The sequence below is a fragment of the Anabrus simplex genome, chromosome 1, assembly GCF_040414725.1.
Source record: "Anabrus simplex isolate iqAnaSimp1 chromosome 1, ASM4041472v1, whole genome shotgun sequence".
Taxonomy (NCBI): domain Eukaryota; kingdom Metazoa; phylum Arthropoda; class Insecta; order Orthoptera; family Tettigoniidae; genus Anabrus; species Anabrus simplex.
Window position 1 is genome coordinate 274,597,038 of NC_090265.1, and position 16,077 is coordinate 274,613,114.

The 16,077-nt window shown below is 38.4% G+C and overlaps 1 protein-coding gene across 2 annotated transcripts in view; it reads left to right on the forward strand.

The window, feature by feature from the left end:
- LOC136886855 (rho guanine nucleotide exchange factor 39) overlaps positions 1 to 16,077 on the forward strand; it is a 393,358-nt gene that overhangs the window by 330,076 nt on the left and 47,205 nt on the right. Inside the window, exon 10 of one of the 2 annotated variants that reach the window (XM_067159719.2) lies at positions 13,394 to 13,422. In XM_067159719.2, the coding sequence (XP_067015820.2) occupies positions 13,394 to 13,422 (29 nt within the window). Of the gene's footprint in view, positions 1 to 11,858; positions 13,357 to 13,393; positions 13,423 to 16,077 lie in introns of those variants that run through there. The other variant, XM_067159708.2, reaches the window with a different exon arrangement.

The window sequence follows — 16,077 nt, forward strand, 5'->3', positions numbered from 1 at the left end:
ACAAATCATACTCCTTAGAAAAATTATTTACAGGATCTAATTCCATCATTTATTATTATTATTATTGAATATCCAAAGCAGTTTGGAACCCTATTTTACATAGTATACTAGGATTGTAGTTAAAATACATATTCAGTTTTACAATGAAAAAGAATTCATGTATCTAATCGACAGAAAATGAAGTGGATGAAGTTAATAAAATATTTGTAACAGCACGGCTTCTTAAACAAATGATACAGGGGTTTTGATAATGCAGTGTTGCAATAATTCAAATGAGAGTTCAAGTCATGCCTTCTTCTTTCAAATGCAGCACATTCAAACAGTAGGTGATCCACCGTTTGTGAGGATCCACAAACACACACGTAGCCATCAGGACAATTAATTCTGAATCGATGAAAATTGTAACCAAATTTGTCATGACCGGTCAAAAATTGAATAATTTCAAAGCTTGGCACCAACACATTACTTTGTAGGCGGTTGAAAACCTCAGGGAAGAATATTTCTCTGGCAACTTGGCCTCTAGTGGAAGAAGTCCAAATGTTGTTCCATTGATGGATTACTTGCTTCTTTATGATTTTTGTCATAAGAAATTTCCAAATTAGATGTAGCCGCTGCTTTCGCCAGTAGATCAGCTTTCTCGTTTCCAGATATTCCATAATGACCGTGAATCCAGTCAAAACAGATGTGCGGACTTTGTTGAGCTGTGATTCTAATAGCTACAGCTATTGGATTTAGATTATATTTATTATTTATCGCATTCAGCGCAGCTTGCGAATCACTTAATAACCAAGATTTCTTATTGTTAGATTTAATTCATCATTTAACCATCTACTTAGGCCCTTTTCACGTGCACACAAACAAAATAACCTTGCATTAAAATTAATTCATCTCCTTTGTAATGTTAGCCTTTTTTTTCTTTTTTTTCACAAAATTTTCTTTCTTCCAATTACAATATCACATGGTAGAACAATATGATCCCATCATTCCCTCCATCTATCAGCTTTCCCATCAGTCTTACATAATACTTGCTCAAAAATCACCTTCATTACCCAGTTACTGTAGATCCTTTGCACCTTCACAAAAGGTATTTAAATCTTCAGTTAAATCAAATATTGAACTAATAACAAGGAAAACATAATATTTCAGTACCTTGAGATATAGGGGTCTTCCTCAACATCCTCAGCTGTACTCTAGTAATCTGGCTGGAGTGCATGGTAATTCTGTGGTTCTTAAAGTAGAAGAAACCTCAAATCCTCAAATGAAATTTTTCTTCTTGTAGGACTGGAATTTTTTAATGTGAAAGATACATGCCTATTTCTTCAATTTTCATTAATTCTTTTCTTTGAGTAAATGCCTCCACATTCTTGCCGACTTATCAGTTCGAATTTAAAAAAAGCATTTTGTTAATGATAGTCACCAGTTTTATAGAATACACAGAATATATCATATTTTTCAGTTTTATAAGTTTGTGGTACTTACATCAGCTCAGAGTAGTTGCCATTGATTGCAAGCCCCACACACATCCAACACCTTGCTGCTTTGGAGAAACAACCTTATTTCTTTCATCACTGATATACTCTACTCCTAAGTTTCTATGTAATTAAGCCTTTTTTTCTTCTCCATTTATCGTCATTTCTCTTTCTTTCTTTTTTTTTTTTTCTTCGTAAATGCTCATTATTACTACTCCTTCACCGTCCATCGTGTTGTACACAACTAACACGTGTTTGAGAACAGGCGCAGCTATAGGCCAGCTTGTATAACTTACAGGCTGTGTACATCATGAATGCTTATATCTGCTAAGCATAGCTCACTGTATCATACCATAAACATGAAATGAGTAATTTCTATAAAGTTTCTTTAAACAAGGAGGGAAGAAGCCAACGGATGTGTTTGATATCGTGCACATTGAAAGATGAATGTATGCCCTACACGAGGGTACCAATAACTCAAATTTACCAAATTCTCAGCATAGCCCACTCTCTCACTCACTGCCTCAACTATATTTCAGCAAGCTCATGGCATATCACCTAAGCAAGTTAAGCTTGTTAAACTTTCTGAAACAGGGAAAATTATCCAAAGATCTACTCGGGTAAATCGAGTGCAAATGCTGTTCCTGAAGGTGTGTGCCATAAAATTTATGATCATCTTTCCCCGTAGAATGCATACATTACACAGGAAAAGAAATATTTAGATGCTCAATTATCTGCGAAGACAGTGTTTGTAATATTTATGGTAGGCTACTCATTAAAGAGAACTTTTCTCCGAGGTCTGGCAGACCACAAAAGGATCTGTGCAGTTCTTGTGAAGAAGTAAAGTGTAAATTCAAGAATCATTTTCTCTGTGACAATGCCAAAAGTGTTTCTGCTGCAGAACTGTTGATACACAAGCACAGAAGCAAGAAATTGTATTCTGCACTAAAAGAATTAACTGAAATGTGTTAACACCAGGAAAATCTGCTGGATTTGCATTTTGATTATTACAAGGCAACTGTGTCATTGCCTCATATTCTGGCACAAGACTTCTACTAAATTACAAACAGTTAAGTGTGAATACTTTTGGCAAACATAACTTGGCAAAAAAAAAAGGAAGAAACTGTATGTGAACCATGAAGGAAAGGCACGAAGAACACCAGATGAACTATGTACTTTCATGTAACAAAGTAGTTCCAGGTAAAACAGAACTTCCCTTTTACAGTGATAGCTGTCCTAGGAAAAGAAAAAAAAAAGTAATACCATAGTGCAATTCCTGATTGATTTAGTTGAAGTAGGAAGATTCAATATAATAAAACAGTATTTCCTCCAGAGGGGTCACTCCTTTCTGTCCTGTGATAGGAACTTCAGTGTTATTAAGAGAATGCTACATAAAGCAGATAGAATCTACAAAGTTCAGCAATACTGTAAACTCATACAAGGATCATCTATCGAGTAGAACAAGTCCCATGTATTAGAAGTTAATCAAGACAGTACAAATGACTGGAAAGAATGGTGACCATGTTTGAGTAAGAAGAATTGTTCATCAAATTTGTCAGTGGGAAATGATGCGTGAAGGCAGGACAATGAATCATTTGGTGTTTCAAAGTACTATTATTTTTAATAAGATTGCATCAAGCCATGGTGTATGATGACTAAAGATTTCATTGATGGCTTGAGCCATAGTTTCAAATTTGGGAATACTGCCAACACAAAAAGGCTATTGTACTTCCCTTCCTGAAGCAGAAGAGAGAGAATCTAAAGAAATGTGAACAGTTCCAGACACTAACAAAGTGTTCTGGAAGGGAGTTTTGTGATTGGACAACAGAGTAATGCGACATGACAGTATAATACAAGAGCAAATGTCAAGCTCTGGTACGTTCCACAGTTTATATCATTGCTTGAGTTATGCAATTTGAACAGAAAAACTCATTTTAAGTCAACTGCTTAGGTTTTTTTAGTGGTGATACTGCTTGTAACAAAAGCTATCATATTTGACAAAATATCTCCTGGTTTTTTATTGTTTGTCCAACCCTTGTCCCGTTTCCTTACGGGGTCGGGTATGAGGTGAGATGAATCTGTCGTGGCGGGTTTTTATGACCGGATGCCCTTCCTGACGTCAACCTCATCAGAGGAGTTAATGAGATGAAATGAATGACGTGATATATGTTAGTAGGGAGAGGGTGAAACCCGGTGCCGACACATAGCCTACTCCTGTCGAATAGCAACAAGGGGTCTGCTCAAGGCTTAACATCCCCATCCGATGGACGAATCACCATCAACAGTGTCATATGCCCTCACTCCATACAAACACTGCAGAGAGGTTTTGAATTTAATCCAGGCTTTTGGCACGTAATCTAGTGATTAGAAATTGTATACCACCACCTCCCCTACCTCGCCGGCCAACATTCTGATGGTGAACATTTTTTCGACCAACAGAACTCGAACCGGCTAACCTCAGTGTCAGACAGTTTAGACCAGCGCCTTAACGATCTGTGCTTTTAAGTAAATATACTTTATAAAGTAGTTCAGCCCAAATATGTTGTGCGCTGGCAAACAGTGTAATATAAGAGTAGTAAAACTTTAATCTGTACTCTTTTTACTTCTCCAGCAAATTAACATACAACATTGAAGTTCAGAAATGGAGAATGTCCAAAAACTTCTCCTGTTGCCTTGTATATGTAAAGTTAGGTATTTAAAAATCGATGTTGCAATGTTCAAATAATACTCATTTCATCACTTCATATTACAAAATGTAATACTAAGTACCAAACGAACATCATTATAGTTTTTTTGCCATTTTCCAGTAATTTGTACATCTTTGCATGTTCCCATCGATCAGTCATAAATGATCTGCATTTAGTGCAGTCACCCAGGTGCCAGTTTCTCCTTCAATTATTTTCCTCATAAATACATTTATTTATAATTGTTTACCTAGCTTTTTCTTAAATATTTTCAACGATCTTTGAAATTTATTGAACATCTTGCTTGATAATTTATTCCAAACCCTTACTCCTTGTCCTATAAATGAATATTTAATCAATCAATCAATCAATCAATTAGTCAGTACTGATCTGCATTTGGGACAGTTGCCCAGGTGGCGGATTCCCTATCTGTTGTTTTCCTAGCCGTTTCTTAAATGATTTCAAAGAAATTGGATATTTATTGAACGTCTCCCTTGGTAAGTTGTTCCCTTTCCTATAAATGAATATTTGCCCCAATTTGTCCTCTTGAATTCCAACTTTATCTTCATATTGTGATCTTTCCTACTTTTAAAAACACCACTCAAACTTATTCATCTACTAATGTCATTCCATGCCATCTCTCCACTGACAGCTCTGAACATACCACTTATTACAAGTTATAAACCTCATTACTGATCCATATTGAAAATAGTTATAGTTCAAAAACAATGAAGGTATTTATTAAAATATTGAACAGATGGTTTAATACATACCTTCATTGTTTTTTAACATACCACTTAGACGAGCGGCTCGTCTTCTTTCTCCCAAGTCTTCCCAGCCTAAATTTTGCAACATTTTTGTAACGCTACTCTTTTGTCGGAAATCACCCAGAACAAATCAAGCTGCTTTTCTTTGGATTCTTTCCAGTTCTTGAATCAAGTAATTCTGGTGAGGGTCCCATACACTGGAACCATACTCTAGTTGGGGTCTTACAGAGACTTATATGCCCTCTCCTTCACATCTTTACTACAATCCCTAAACACCCTCATAACAATGTGCAGATGTCTGTAACCTTTATTTACATACCCGATCAATGCAGTAATTAAGACGGAAAGGACTTTTCCTATTAGTGAAACTCACAACCTGACTTTTGACCCCGTTGGTCTAGAAGTTAACATGAAAAGGACCAAACTAACGGTTATCAACTGACAAAGTCAAATCCCAATCCAAATAACAGGATGCCTGAAAGATCTGGAGTTGGTGAATGATTGTGTATATCTTGGCTCCATAATCAGTAACATGGGAAATTGTGATAAAGAAATAAAATGACGGATTGTCCTAGGACATGCCACAATGGTTAAACTTACAAAGATCTGGCAGAACTGGGCATTATCCAAAACAGTGAAAATACTATTGGTGGAATCGCTGGTGTTTTCTGTTTTCCTATATGATTGTGAGACCTGAACTGTGAAGGCTAGTGACAAGAACCGAATAGATGCCTTTGAGATGTGGTGTTGGCAGAGAATGCTCTGAATACCAAGGACAGAAAGAACAACAAATTCCTCCATTATAGAAGAACTGAGCATCACAAAATGTCTATCTTCCTGCGTCTGTGAAAGTTACCTCCAGTTCCTGGGGTACATTTTGAGGAGAGGAGGAGACAATTTAGGAAACACCATTCTGCAAGGCAAAATTGAAGGCACCAGACCAAGAGGCAGAACAACAAGTAGATGGTTAGACCAAGCAAAGAAGATTACCGGTCTACCTCTTCACAATATCTTAAGAAGAGCTGAAGACAACTCAGGATGGAAAAATCTCGTTAAGGGTGCAGTTACTAATGAAGTGAAGAAATGAGGTCACGATGCTCAGCAATGAGTAAAACGACTGATGATATCATTGTACCATTGCCTGCTGTCCATTTTATAACATTTCCCAGGTTATTTTGCACACAATTTTGCTCACAATTTTGTAAATTATGTATTACTCTATACAGAATAATATCATCTGCAAAAAGCATTGTCTCTGATTCTACTTCTTTACTCATATCATTTATATATATAAGAAAACATAAAGGTCCAATAATACTGCCTTGAGGAATTCCCCTCTTAATTATTACACGGTCAGATAAAACTTTGCCAACTCTAATTCTCTGAGATCTATTTTCTAGAAATATAGCAACCCATTCAGTCACTCTTTTGTCTAGTCCATTTGCACTCATTTTTGCCAGTGGTCTCCCATGATCCACCCTATCAAATGCTTTAGACATGTCAATCGCGATACAGTCCATTTGACCTCATGAATCCAAGGTATCTGCTATATCTTGCTGGAATCCTGCAAGTTGAGCTTCGGTGGAATAACCTTTCCTATACCAGAACTGCCTTCTATCAAACCAGTTATTAATTTTGCAAACATGTCTAATATAATGAGAAAAAATGCGTTCCTAAAGCTTGCATGCAATGCATGTGAAACTTACTGGCCCGTAATTTTCACCTTTATGTCTATTAGCCTTTTTTTTTTATACACAGGGGCTACTATAGCAATCTGTCGTCTTGAATTCCAACTTTATCTTCATATTGTGATCTTTCCTACTTTTAAAAGTTCCATTCAAGCTTATTCTTCTACTTATGTCATTCCACGCCAACTCGCCACTGACAGCTCAAAACATACCACATATAAAATAATATAAAATTTATTTCTCTTCCACCTATTCAAATAAATAAAACCTACCGGGCAAGTTGGCCATGCGGTTAGGGGCGCGCAGCTTTGAACTCACATCCGGGAGACAGTGGGTTCGAATCCCACTGTCGGCAGCCCTGCAGATTGTTTTTTCACACCAGTTAAATGCTGGGGCTGTACCTTACTTAAGGCCACGGCCGCTTCCTTCCTATTCCTAGGCTTTTCCTGTCCCATCATCGCCATAAGACCTATCTGTGTCGGTGCGACGTGAAGCGAAATAGCAAAATAAACTTGATTTTATGATTGATTGTATAGAATAGGTGGAAGAGAAATAAATTTTATATTATTTTATATGAATTACTTTCAATACGGATTTCACAATGATTCTTATAACTTGTAACATACCTCACAGTCGAGCGTCTTGTTTCCTTCCCCCCAATATTTTAGTAACACTACCCCTTTGTTGGAAATCACCCAGAACAAATCGTGCTGCTTTCCGTTTTGCATTTAGTGTTTCAGCGGATATTGTTAATGTGAATCCTCATTGAAAGAGAGGTCAGGGATATGGACAAAGAAATAGTTGGAACCCGAAAAGCTAAGCGCCAGAAACTGCTGTAGCTCCGAAAGTATGAAGTCAGTGGGAATAGTTGATGTACATATTAGATGTACATTTCAACAGTTGAAGGATCGAAGTACATAATGCATCCGGTTTGGCTTGCATCACACAGCAACGCTGCACATGTCAGGGCTGTTTCTAACAGTCCAATCAGTTACCACTGCTTACTGCTTAGCGTATGGACGTTGTTACAGTGGCAAGTGAGGTATAATTTTATTCCTATTGACAAACTGTACCGTATGGTACAAGAGAATTTGAAATTGAGTGCAACATGCAGAAGTTAGTGATTTTGTAAGTGAGGAGCTGCAAAAAATTGCAAACATCACAAAAATGTCAATAATACAGAAGGAATAAGGGCTAAGACCCTACGGAGAATGTATAAAAAGCATAGCCGACTACAGTTACAAGCCGGAGTCATGTAAGTTTGGCAACATCCAGTGGAGGCCAAGGTGAAAGCGCGGGATCTATCCGTGTATGTTGATGTCTAGTGAACTTCTTCTCGTGTTTCGTTTATTTTTTCACGGATAGGTTCGAGTATATATAACAAGAAAAGTGATAGAATAAGCATACATAGAGCATATTATCGAAATAATGTGAAGGCGAAGCAGGGCTGAGTAGCTTGAATTGTAGAGCTGGCTTTCTAAGCCCAGCTCAGTCCCGTGGTATTTGAAGGTGCTCAAATACGTCAGCCTTGTGTCGGTAGATTTACAGGGACGTTAAAGAACTCCTCAGGGACAAAATTTCAGCATCTCGGCATTTCCTGAAAACCATAAAAGTAGTTAGTGGGACGTTAAATCAATAACATTATTTGTGAAGGTGCCGACTGAATTTGGCTTATTAATAAAATGTTTTGTGTATTTGCAGATGCCCAGAAAATGTTGTGCCCCAGGTATCGTAACAACTATAGCATTAGAAAAGGTTTTGATACTTCGTTTAGTTTTCCTTCAGACGAGGAATTAAAACAAAAATAGATTTGTCATTTTAAACGGGATGGTTGGAAACCTGGGAAGGATTCAGTCGTATGCATAAAACATGTCACACACAAAAGTTTTTCAACAGGGGATAAAATTTGTGATGTCAACGTAACTATACTACTGCCTAAACCTAATGAGCTTCTTCCTGTTGCATGTCCAATTATTTTCCCAAATTTGCCAAAATATTTGTCATCGAAAAGTGTTGAAAGGAAAGGTCCCGAAGGTAGGAGCCTGGAGATGTAGAGTAGGGTAAACAAGAAGATGGATGATATGCCAAATGTAACCCATTTACTAAAAATTCACCAAGATATGAATGTCACTGTATATGTTAAGTTATCAGGTATTGGTAAGAGAAATGACATGTTTAGCAGATGGTAAAATATGAAAATGGTCTAAACAAATCCATATTTATTAAATTATATAGGAACCACTTCTTGTAGTGTTAGACCGGGCGAGTTGGCCGTGCGCGTAGAGGCGCGTGGCTGTGAGCTTGCATCCGGGAGATAGTAGGTTCGAATCCCACTATCGGCAGCCCTGAAAATGGTTTTCCGTAGTTTCCCATTTTCACACCAGGCAAATGCTGGGGCTGTACCTTAATTAAGGCCACGGCCGCTTCCTTCCAACTCCTAGGCCTTTCCTGTCCCATCGTCGCCATAAGACCTATCTGTGTCGGTGCGACGTAAAGCCCCTAGCAAAAAAAAAAAAAAATTGTAGTGTTAGTGTTAAATGTGTACGAATAAATATATTAAAATGCTTCACAATCTCGTAGAGTATCATGAGGTAAGCAGTGAAAGCACACTCTTTGACTTGCCTCATATTTTTTAGGGAACAATTCGAACTTTGCACTAAAAGGGCTGGGCTGAGTGGCTCAGACGGCTGAGGCGCTCGCCTTCTGGCCCCAACTTGGCAGGTTCGATCCTGTCTCAGTCTGGTAGTATTTGAAGGTGTTCAAACACGTCAGCTTCGTGTCGGTAAATTTACTGGCACGTAAAAGAACACCTGAGGATCTAAATTCCAGCACCTCAGCATCTCTAAAAACTGTAAAAGTAGTTAGTGGGACGTAAAGAAAATATTATTATTATTATTATTATTATTATTATTATTATTATTATTATTATTATTATTATTATTATCATTATCATTTGCACTAAAAGGAAGAAGAGTTAGGCCCTACTCAAAAAGTTTCGTTTGGAACTGTGAAAGCAATTTATTTACTGTCAAGAAAATTTCTAAGTGATAACTTAGAAAGAAGGTTTAGTCAGTACGTATAGCTTATTGGTTGTAACGATATTACTACACTTCAAGTCCTAGAAAGTGAGATGAAAATTGGGATTAAGGGTGTTCTAGGGTGGTGGTGGTGGTGGTGGTGGTGGTGGTGGTGGTGGTGGTGAAGGTATGGAAAAGTGAGGTTTGGCTGTTACCCAATTTGAAATGTCTTATTTCATCAAGATAGATGTTATTGGGCTCAATATGGAAGTAATAAGCAAGTTATATAGACTCACTTTTATCATGTTTTTTTTTTTTTTTGAGCATTTTGAGATGTCAGGGGTAATATGCTGTACATTTCTGGGTGTACACTAAGGACAATATCCAGAAAGATACGCTGTGACACTTGTTTAGTTCTCCTGCAGAGTAATGAAACAGGTGATTCCTATTTTGAAGAACTTCAGAGAGGTGGGTTAGCGGTGCCATCACGTTGTGTTGTGTGTGTCTGCAGAACAGTGGTATACGAAGACTACCTGGATTGTGAAAATTATAAAGAATTTCTGTTCTCTCTATCCTGAGCTGCTTTAGAAAGAGATGACAATCAACAGTTGTGGTTTGTACGCCGTCATTGTGGGCGTGACAATAATGGTGCGATAGCTTGTTTGTCTACATTTTCCAATGTCGTGTTAAATAAGTGCTGAAAGTAGATGAAGAACACGAGTTATGCCAGCAGTGAGCATAAAAACACTAAGCGGAGGAAGCTGTCAAAGCTGCACAATAACTAAGCTTGTGAGTACCGTTCTTAAAGAGTTTTATTTTTATTAATGTAAAATGTGTATTTCAAACCTTAGTGAATGCATTTACTGATGTGTGTGTTTCTTAGTACCCTTTCACGAAGAGTGCATTTATCATAATCATCGTGTTGGTCTAAATATAGTGAATATGGGTGAAGTCATTCAAAATCGGACACGCCCCCTTTTGTCTCGGCCTTCACTTGACAGATACAGCGTTGTCAAGCGTACCTTCTGGCTTTAACTGTAGATGGCTTTGATAAGAAATGAAAGAAATATCAGTGAGGAATGGGAAAAGCCCAGAACCAGTACAAGAGGGTGCAATGCTGGTGGCAGCAGCATTAGTGTATTCAATAAATCATTCCTCATTGTTAATGGCATGTGGTCTCCGAAAAAGCCTGGTGCAGGTCTTTTGAGTTAACGCCATATAAGTGACCTGCACATCTGTGAGTATGGGGCCCTACCTATGATGAATTCTAATGATGAAGACAAAAGAAAAACACACACACGTCCCTGAGCCATCAGAATTAACCAATGAAGGTTAAAATCACCAACCAGGCTGGGAATTGAACCCGGGATCCCCTGATCAAAGGTTAGCATGCTAACCCTTTAGCCATAGAGCCAGACGAAGTAAACTCGTGTCCTCATACCGAGGTGTTGCAGCTCTTTTCAGGTTCACCCCCAGTGGATGTGAGATGCATGTGCCATTTTAACCACACACCAGCCTTCCTGCCATTCTTAAATCCCTGGCAGTACTGAGAATCGAACACCAGGCCTCCGAGGACGGCAGTTAATAGCACTAACCGCTATGCTATGGAGGCGGACATTCCTCAGCAATACTTTGGCTCGCCTTCCCATACTCGCTTAGTTGTAAATGAACAAGAGTTGACCAAGTGAGTTCAGATTTGGAAGACTAAAGACTGGAGCCTACAAGTATATAAAAACAATGCCAGACTAAACTGCAGCTCCACGATTGCCACTTCTTGTTTCACAAGTGTGTGCTCTGTATACAACCAGAATGTTCAAACCATGTTTGTCAATTAACTGTCATATTTCTTGATTAAATATGCCCTGTTGCTGAAAGTTGGTTAATTTGGGTATGAATTATCCCAGGTCACTTTTTGGTACCTTAAAATTGCAAGAATTGTTTTGCAGTTCCTTCATATTTCCTTTCCAGGAGACTTAAAGTGATGTCCCATATTTGTACTGGACCAGTATACTTTCTCAAGCAGTTTCTTCATAATACTGTTGTGGCTGTGTTTGCTGAGAGGATGATATTGTATGAATTTCAAAATTCTTTGTAAATCAATCAATCAATCAATCAATACTGATCTGCATTTAGGGCAGTCGCCCAGGTGGCAGATTCCCTATTTGTAAAGAATTTGGCCAGGCTGTTAATTTAGCAAAAATATTAATCATGTGGTACTGACATTTCTTTTTAGGAAAATGGCTGGGATTCTTCTGCAAGACCTAAAGATAGTCTTTACCCACTGAGAGAATCTCTGTGCAAAAAAAGAAGATTAACTGAACCAACAACAGAAAGTAATTTAGGGATATGTAGAAAGGAAGTGACAATGGCAGTGAATGAAAGAAGAACTTCACGCAAGCAAGTGTGGCATATTCAGGGATATCTAGCCATTAAGAGATTTTTTACAGGTTTGAGTAGATCTGTCCGTCGACATGTTTTCAGGCAAGTTCCTCATGTTCCAGCATTTAAATAAGAAAATTCTGTAATGCATCGAATTAGTCTTTTCTTCTACAGTGTCTTGTTACTGCCTAGCTCCCTCCAGTTAGGGGAAAGAAGAAAGTTTTCTAAGATCTGTGAAAAGTTATTGTTTCATTAAATAAAGAATCTACTGTGTGTTCTTTTTATGTCTCATATTGTTCTAGAAAGGAAATATATCAATCATTCAGTGAAGTTGTAAAATATGTACTTATCTCTTAACATTACTGCAGCTAACCTTCCAAGTGTCAGATCATGTGTTATTCAAATTACTTATAATGGTCTTCATACTTATATTAAAACTTGTAAACTACAACCTTCTTATTTGTATTTCTTAAGCTCTAAATTAAGTGCCTTAGTTTCATTAAGTACTTTATATTAAAATGACATCTCCCTGCAACTTCCTTGCTTGTGACATTCAGCATTTGTTTATTGATTTTAAATTCTAGACTAAAATCCAAGAACATTCTTTATCATTTACGACTTAGTGATATTATGCTACCATTTCCACAGGGTAATATAATTTATGTGAAACATGTTCATGTCTGTTTTACCTTTTCATTTAGAATTTTTTTAAATGATCTACTTTAAAGTCACCGAGCAGAGTGGTCGCGTTTGTTAACGTGCTACGCTTATGGAGCCAAGCTCTGCGTTCAGAAGTCAAATGGATTCAAAGTCCACTGTCAGCTGACCTGAGAGTTTTTTTGTTTTTATTTTTGTTTCCCATTTTCACTTCCAGGCAAAATCTGGGAGAGTTACTATTCATAGGCCACAGCTGATTCCTTCCTCCTCCTTACCCATTTTCATACATTCATCATTCATTTCATTAGATCCTCAGCTGAGGTTGGCATCAGAAAGGGCATCCAGCCATAAAAACATGTTTTATCATTTTATCTCACCTAAACCCCAACCCTGTATCAGGAAACAGGAGTAAAGGGTAGACGTACATTATATTTGAAAGTCAAAATGTTCATTATAATTTTTTCAGGATCTTTGCTGTATTTGATAAAACTGTTTTCCATGTTCATTTTATTGTTCACACTTTGTTAGATATGTAACTGTTCTTGTATGTTACCTGTAAGCAGTGTGGACATCATAAGCTCACTCCATTAAATTCTAGTTGTATATTGCTGCCTAAAATTATTGTTAATTTGTGTAAGGATTGGTGTATTATTTGTTTAAAACCTTGAAAGTTACTTATAACTCTATTACTTAATGAGGCAGAACAGTAAAACTAAATTAAATGTCTTACAGAATCTACAGGAGAACATTTCAACAATCAGGTCAGTTTTTCAGACTTCTTTCTCCTAGTTATTGAACAGGGAAATGAATTACTCTGGAATATTCCTTTTCTGTGATAAATATTATCAAGCTGAGGAAGAGAAAAGTGGAGGTACTTGACTAGGCAAGAGAATAATAATGATCTGTGGCCTCACCTACCATGTGGACATTTTGTTTTGACATTATTTAGGCTGCCTGTGAATCGATTTCAACGTTATGGTTTACTCTATCAGATGGCAGGGAAACACTCTATCAAGCAGCATTTTAATGTGTTTCAATTAATTTTTGGGGAGAAAACCCTGGATGTGTCACCAGGGATCTCCTACTTGACCACAATCTATGACATGGAGTACTGAACGGTCTTCATTCCCCCCTTCAAAAATCTATCTCTACCAGGTTTGAATCCATGAACTTGGGATCTGGAGACCAATGCACTATCACTAATCCACAGAGGGAGCTTACTACGAAAGGGGGAGAGAAGAAACATGTATAGACAAAATTCAACTTTATTTCTTACTCCTCTTGGTGTTTACAGTCCTTGCTTACGTACGGGACTCTTTCTGTCTTTCTCTTTTCTCAGCTTGATAAAATATAATTGTATGATAATTTCATTCTGATTATATTGTTATTAAATATTATACATTCCCTTTAAATAGCTGGGGCTGATAATCGTGTTGTTTTGTACCTTAAGTAACAATCACCACCACCTTAAAGAGGCTGTATTAGCAAAAAAATACATGAAGTTAACTACAGAGAAATAAATTCAGATGGGAGGTATGGTCAAATGCCTTCCTTATGAAAATTTCTTCCATTTATGTAAAATGTAATTCCTGTATTTTTTAAATACATATTACACCAGTTCTTCTTCGTGGTATTGTTACCATCAAGATGTAGGCTGCCTATCTGCAGCCTTAGCAGGGCAGACACCGATGGCTCACATGTCTTCTTGCAAGCAGTCCATGTATCTTTTCCTTGGCCAAACTGGGGATCTCCACCCAATAGGACTGAGCGTGAGTACCCATGTTGCAATGCTTTCAGCATCCACTCTGACCACTTGACCACACCAGCACAACCTCGCTTCCTTCACCTTATCAGGAATGGAGCCGCTTTGGGGGATGTTCCACATGGTTTCATTTCTGATAAGTTGTGCTACTCCTATGGACCATCTCAGCATTCACATCTCCATTGCTTGAAGCATCTGTACGTATCTCTTTGTTTTTGGGCAGCATTCAGGTACATAGAGTGCCACTGGACAGATTATTGTGCAGTAGATATTGTAGACTTGAGGCACAAGGGGGGTCATCCAGTCACAGAGGATACCTGTGACTTGGCACTATTTCATCCAAGTAGCATTGACACTAGTTTGAACTTCCAGGAGATTATCACCATCAGACGTTATTCAGGAGCTGAGGTAACAAAAATCAGAGGTCTTGACAAGTGGGGTACCATCAATAATAAGAATACCATCCATTTATATGTCACACTCGAAGTATTCTTTGTAAGATTGAGCTGCAGTCCTAAGTCATTAAGCCTTATTTTCCAATGGTCTCGTCTCTTGAGCCCGTCTGGGATCTCACTAGCCAGCATGATGTCAGCATAGAGCAGAGTCCAGGGATAAGACGCTTACAGATCTGACGACACCGTATTCCTGCACAAGATGAAAAACAATAGTGACAGGGTGGATCCTTGGAGCAATTCTGATGTTGAATGGCTTGGTGATGCCAGCAGCGCAATAGACAAAGCTGGTGGAACTGTTGAAGAAGAGCTGTTCTGGCGGACATAAGCCTCTAGTACACCATGGGAGTTAACTCATGCAGGAACAATCAAAATGCCTTTCCCAAATCTAAGAAGGCCAGATGGACTGTCCTTTTTTCCTCCTGTCTCTGTCAGCAGCTGGGTGGCATGATCGCATCTGTTGTGTCGTAGCCTTTCATGGTGCCACACCGGTTTGATGACATGGAAATGGCACTGAGCGGATGGGTATCAATGACTCACCCAAATATCTTGAGTGTGGCAGAGGAGGCATATAGGGCAGCAAGTGGCACAGTTGGTGACACCACTTTTGCCTTTCTGGATGAGCACTGTGACACTTGTCTGCCAGGCAGATGGGATCTCGTTCTCAATGCATTTGTTGAAGACACCTGTTAGATTCCACTCCACATTGCCTGATCGTTTTCTAGACTTTAACAAAAATGCCATCCATGTTCAGTCATCTTGCCATTTCTTACGGTACGGATGACAGCCATGAGCTCAGCAGGTGTAATGAGAGAGACTAGACCCTGGACTGGGTCAGCAGTGGGAATAGGTGGATATCCATACTGCTCGTTGCAGATGATATCAAAGTAATCCCACCAACACTTCAGAATGCCTGCTGATCTCTGCAGAAGCATTCAATGTTCCTCATTGCTGTGTACTACCTGAGCAATGTCCTGTATAGGCTGATGACGAGACTTGGCTAGTCTATACACATCACTCGCACCCCGCAGCCCTGTCGAACTGTTCATAAAGCTCAAGACGATGTGTGGATTTGGTGGCTACAATGGCTCATTTGGCTGAAGATTTGAGTTCTCAATAACAGGTTAGGTTGGCATCAGTCTCATACTTGCACCAACCTCTTATGGAAGTCTTCTTGAGCTTCACTGCAAGCTGAACCTCAT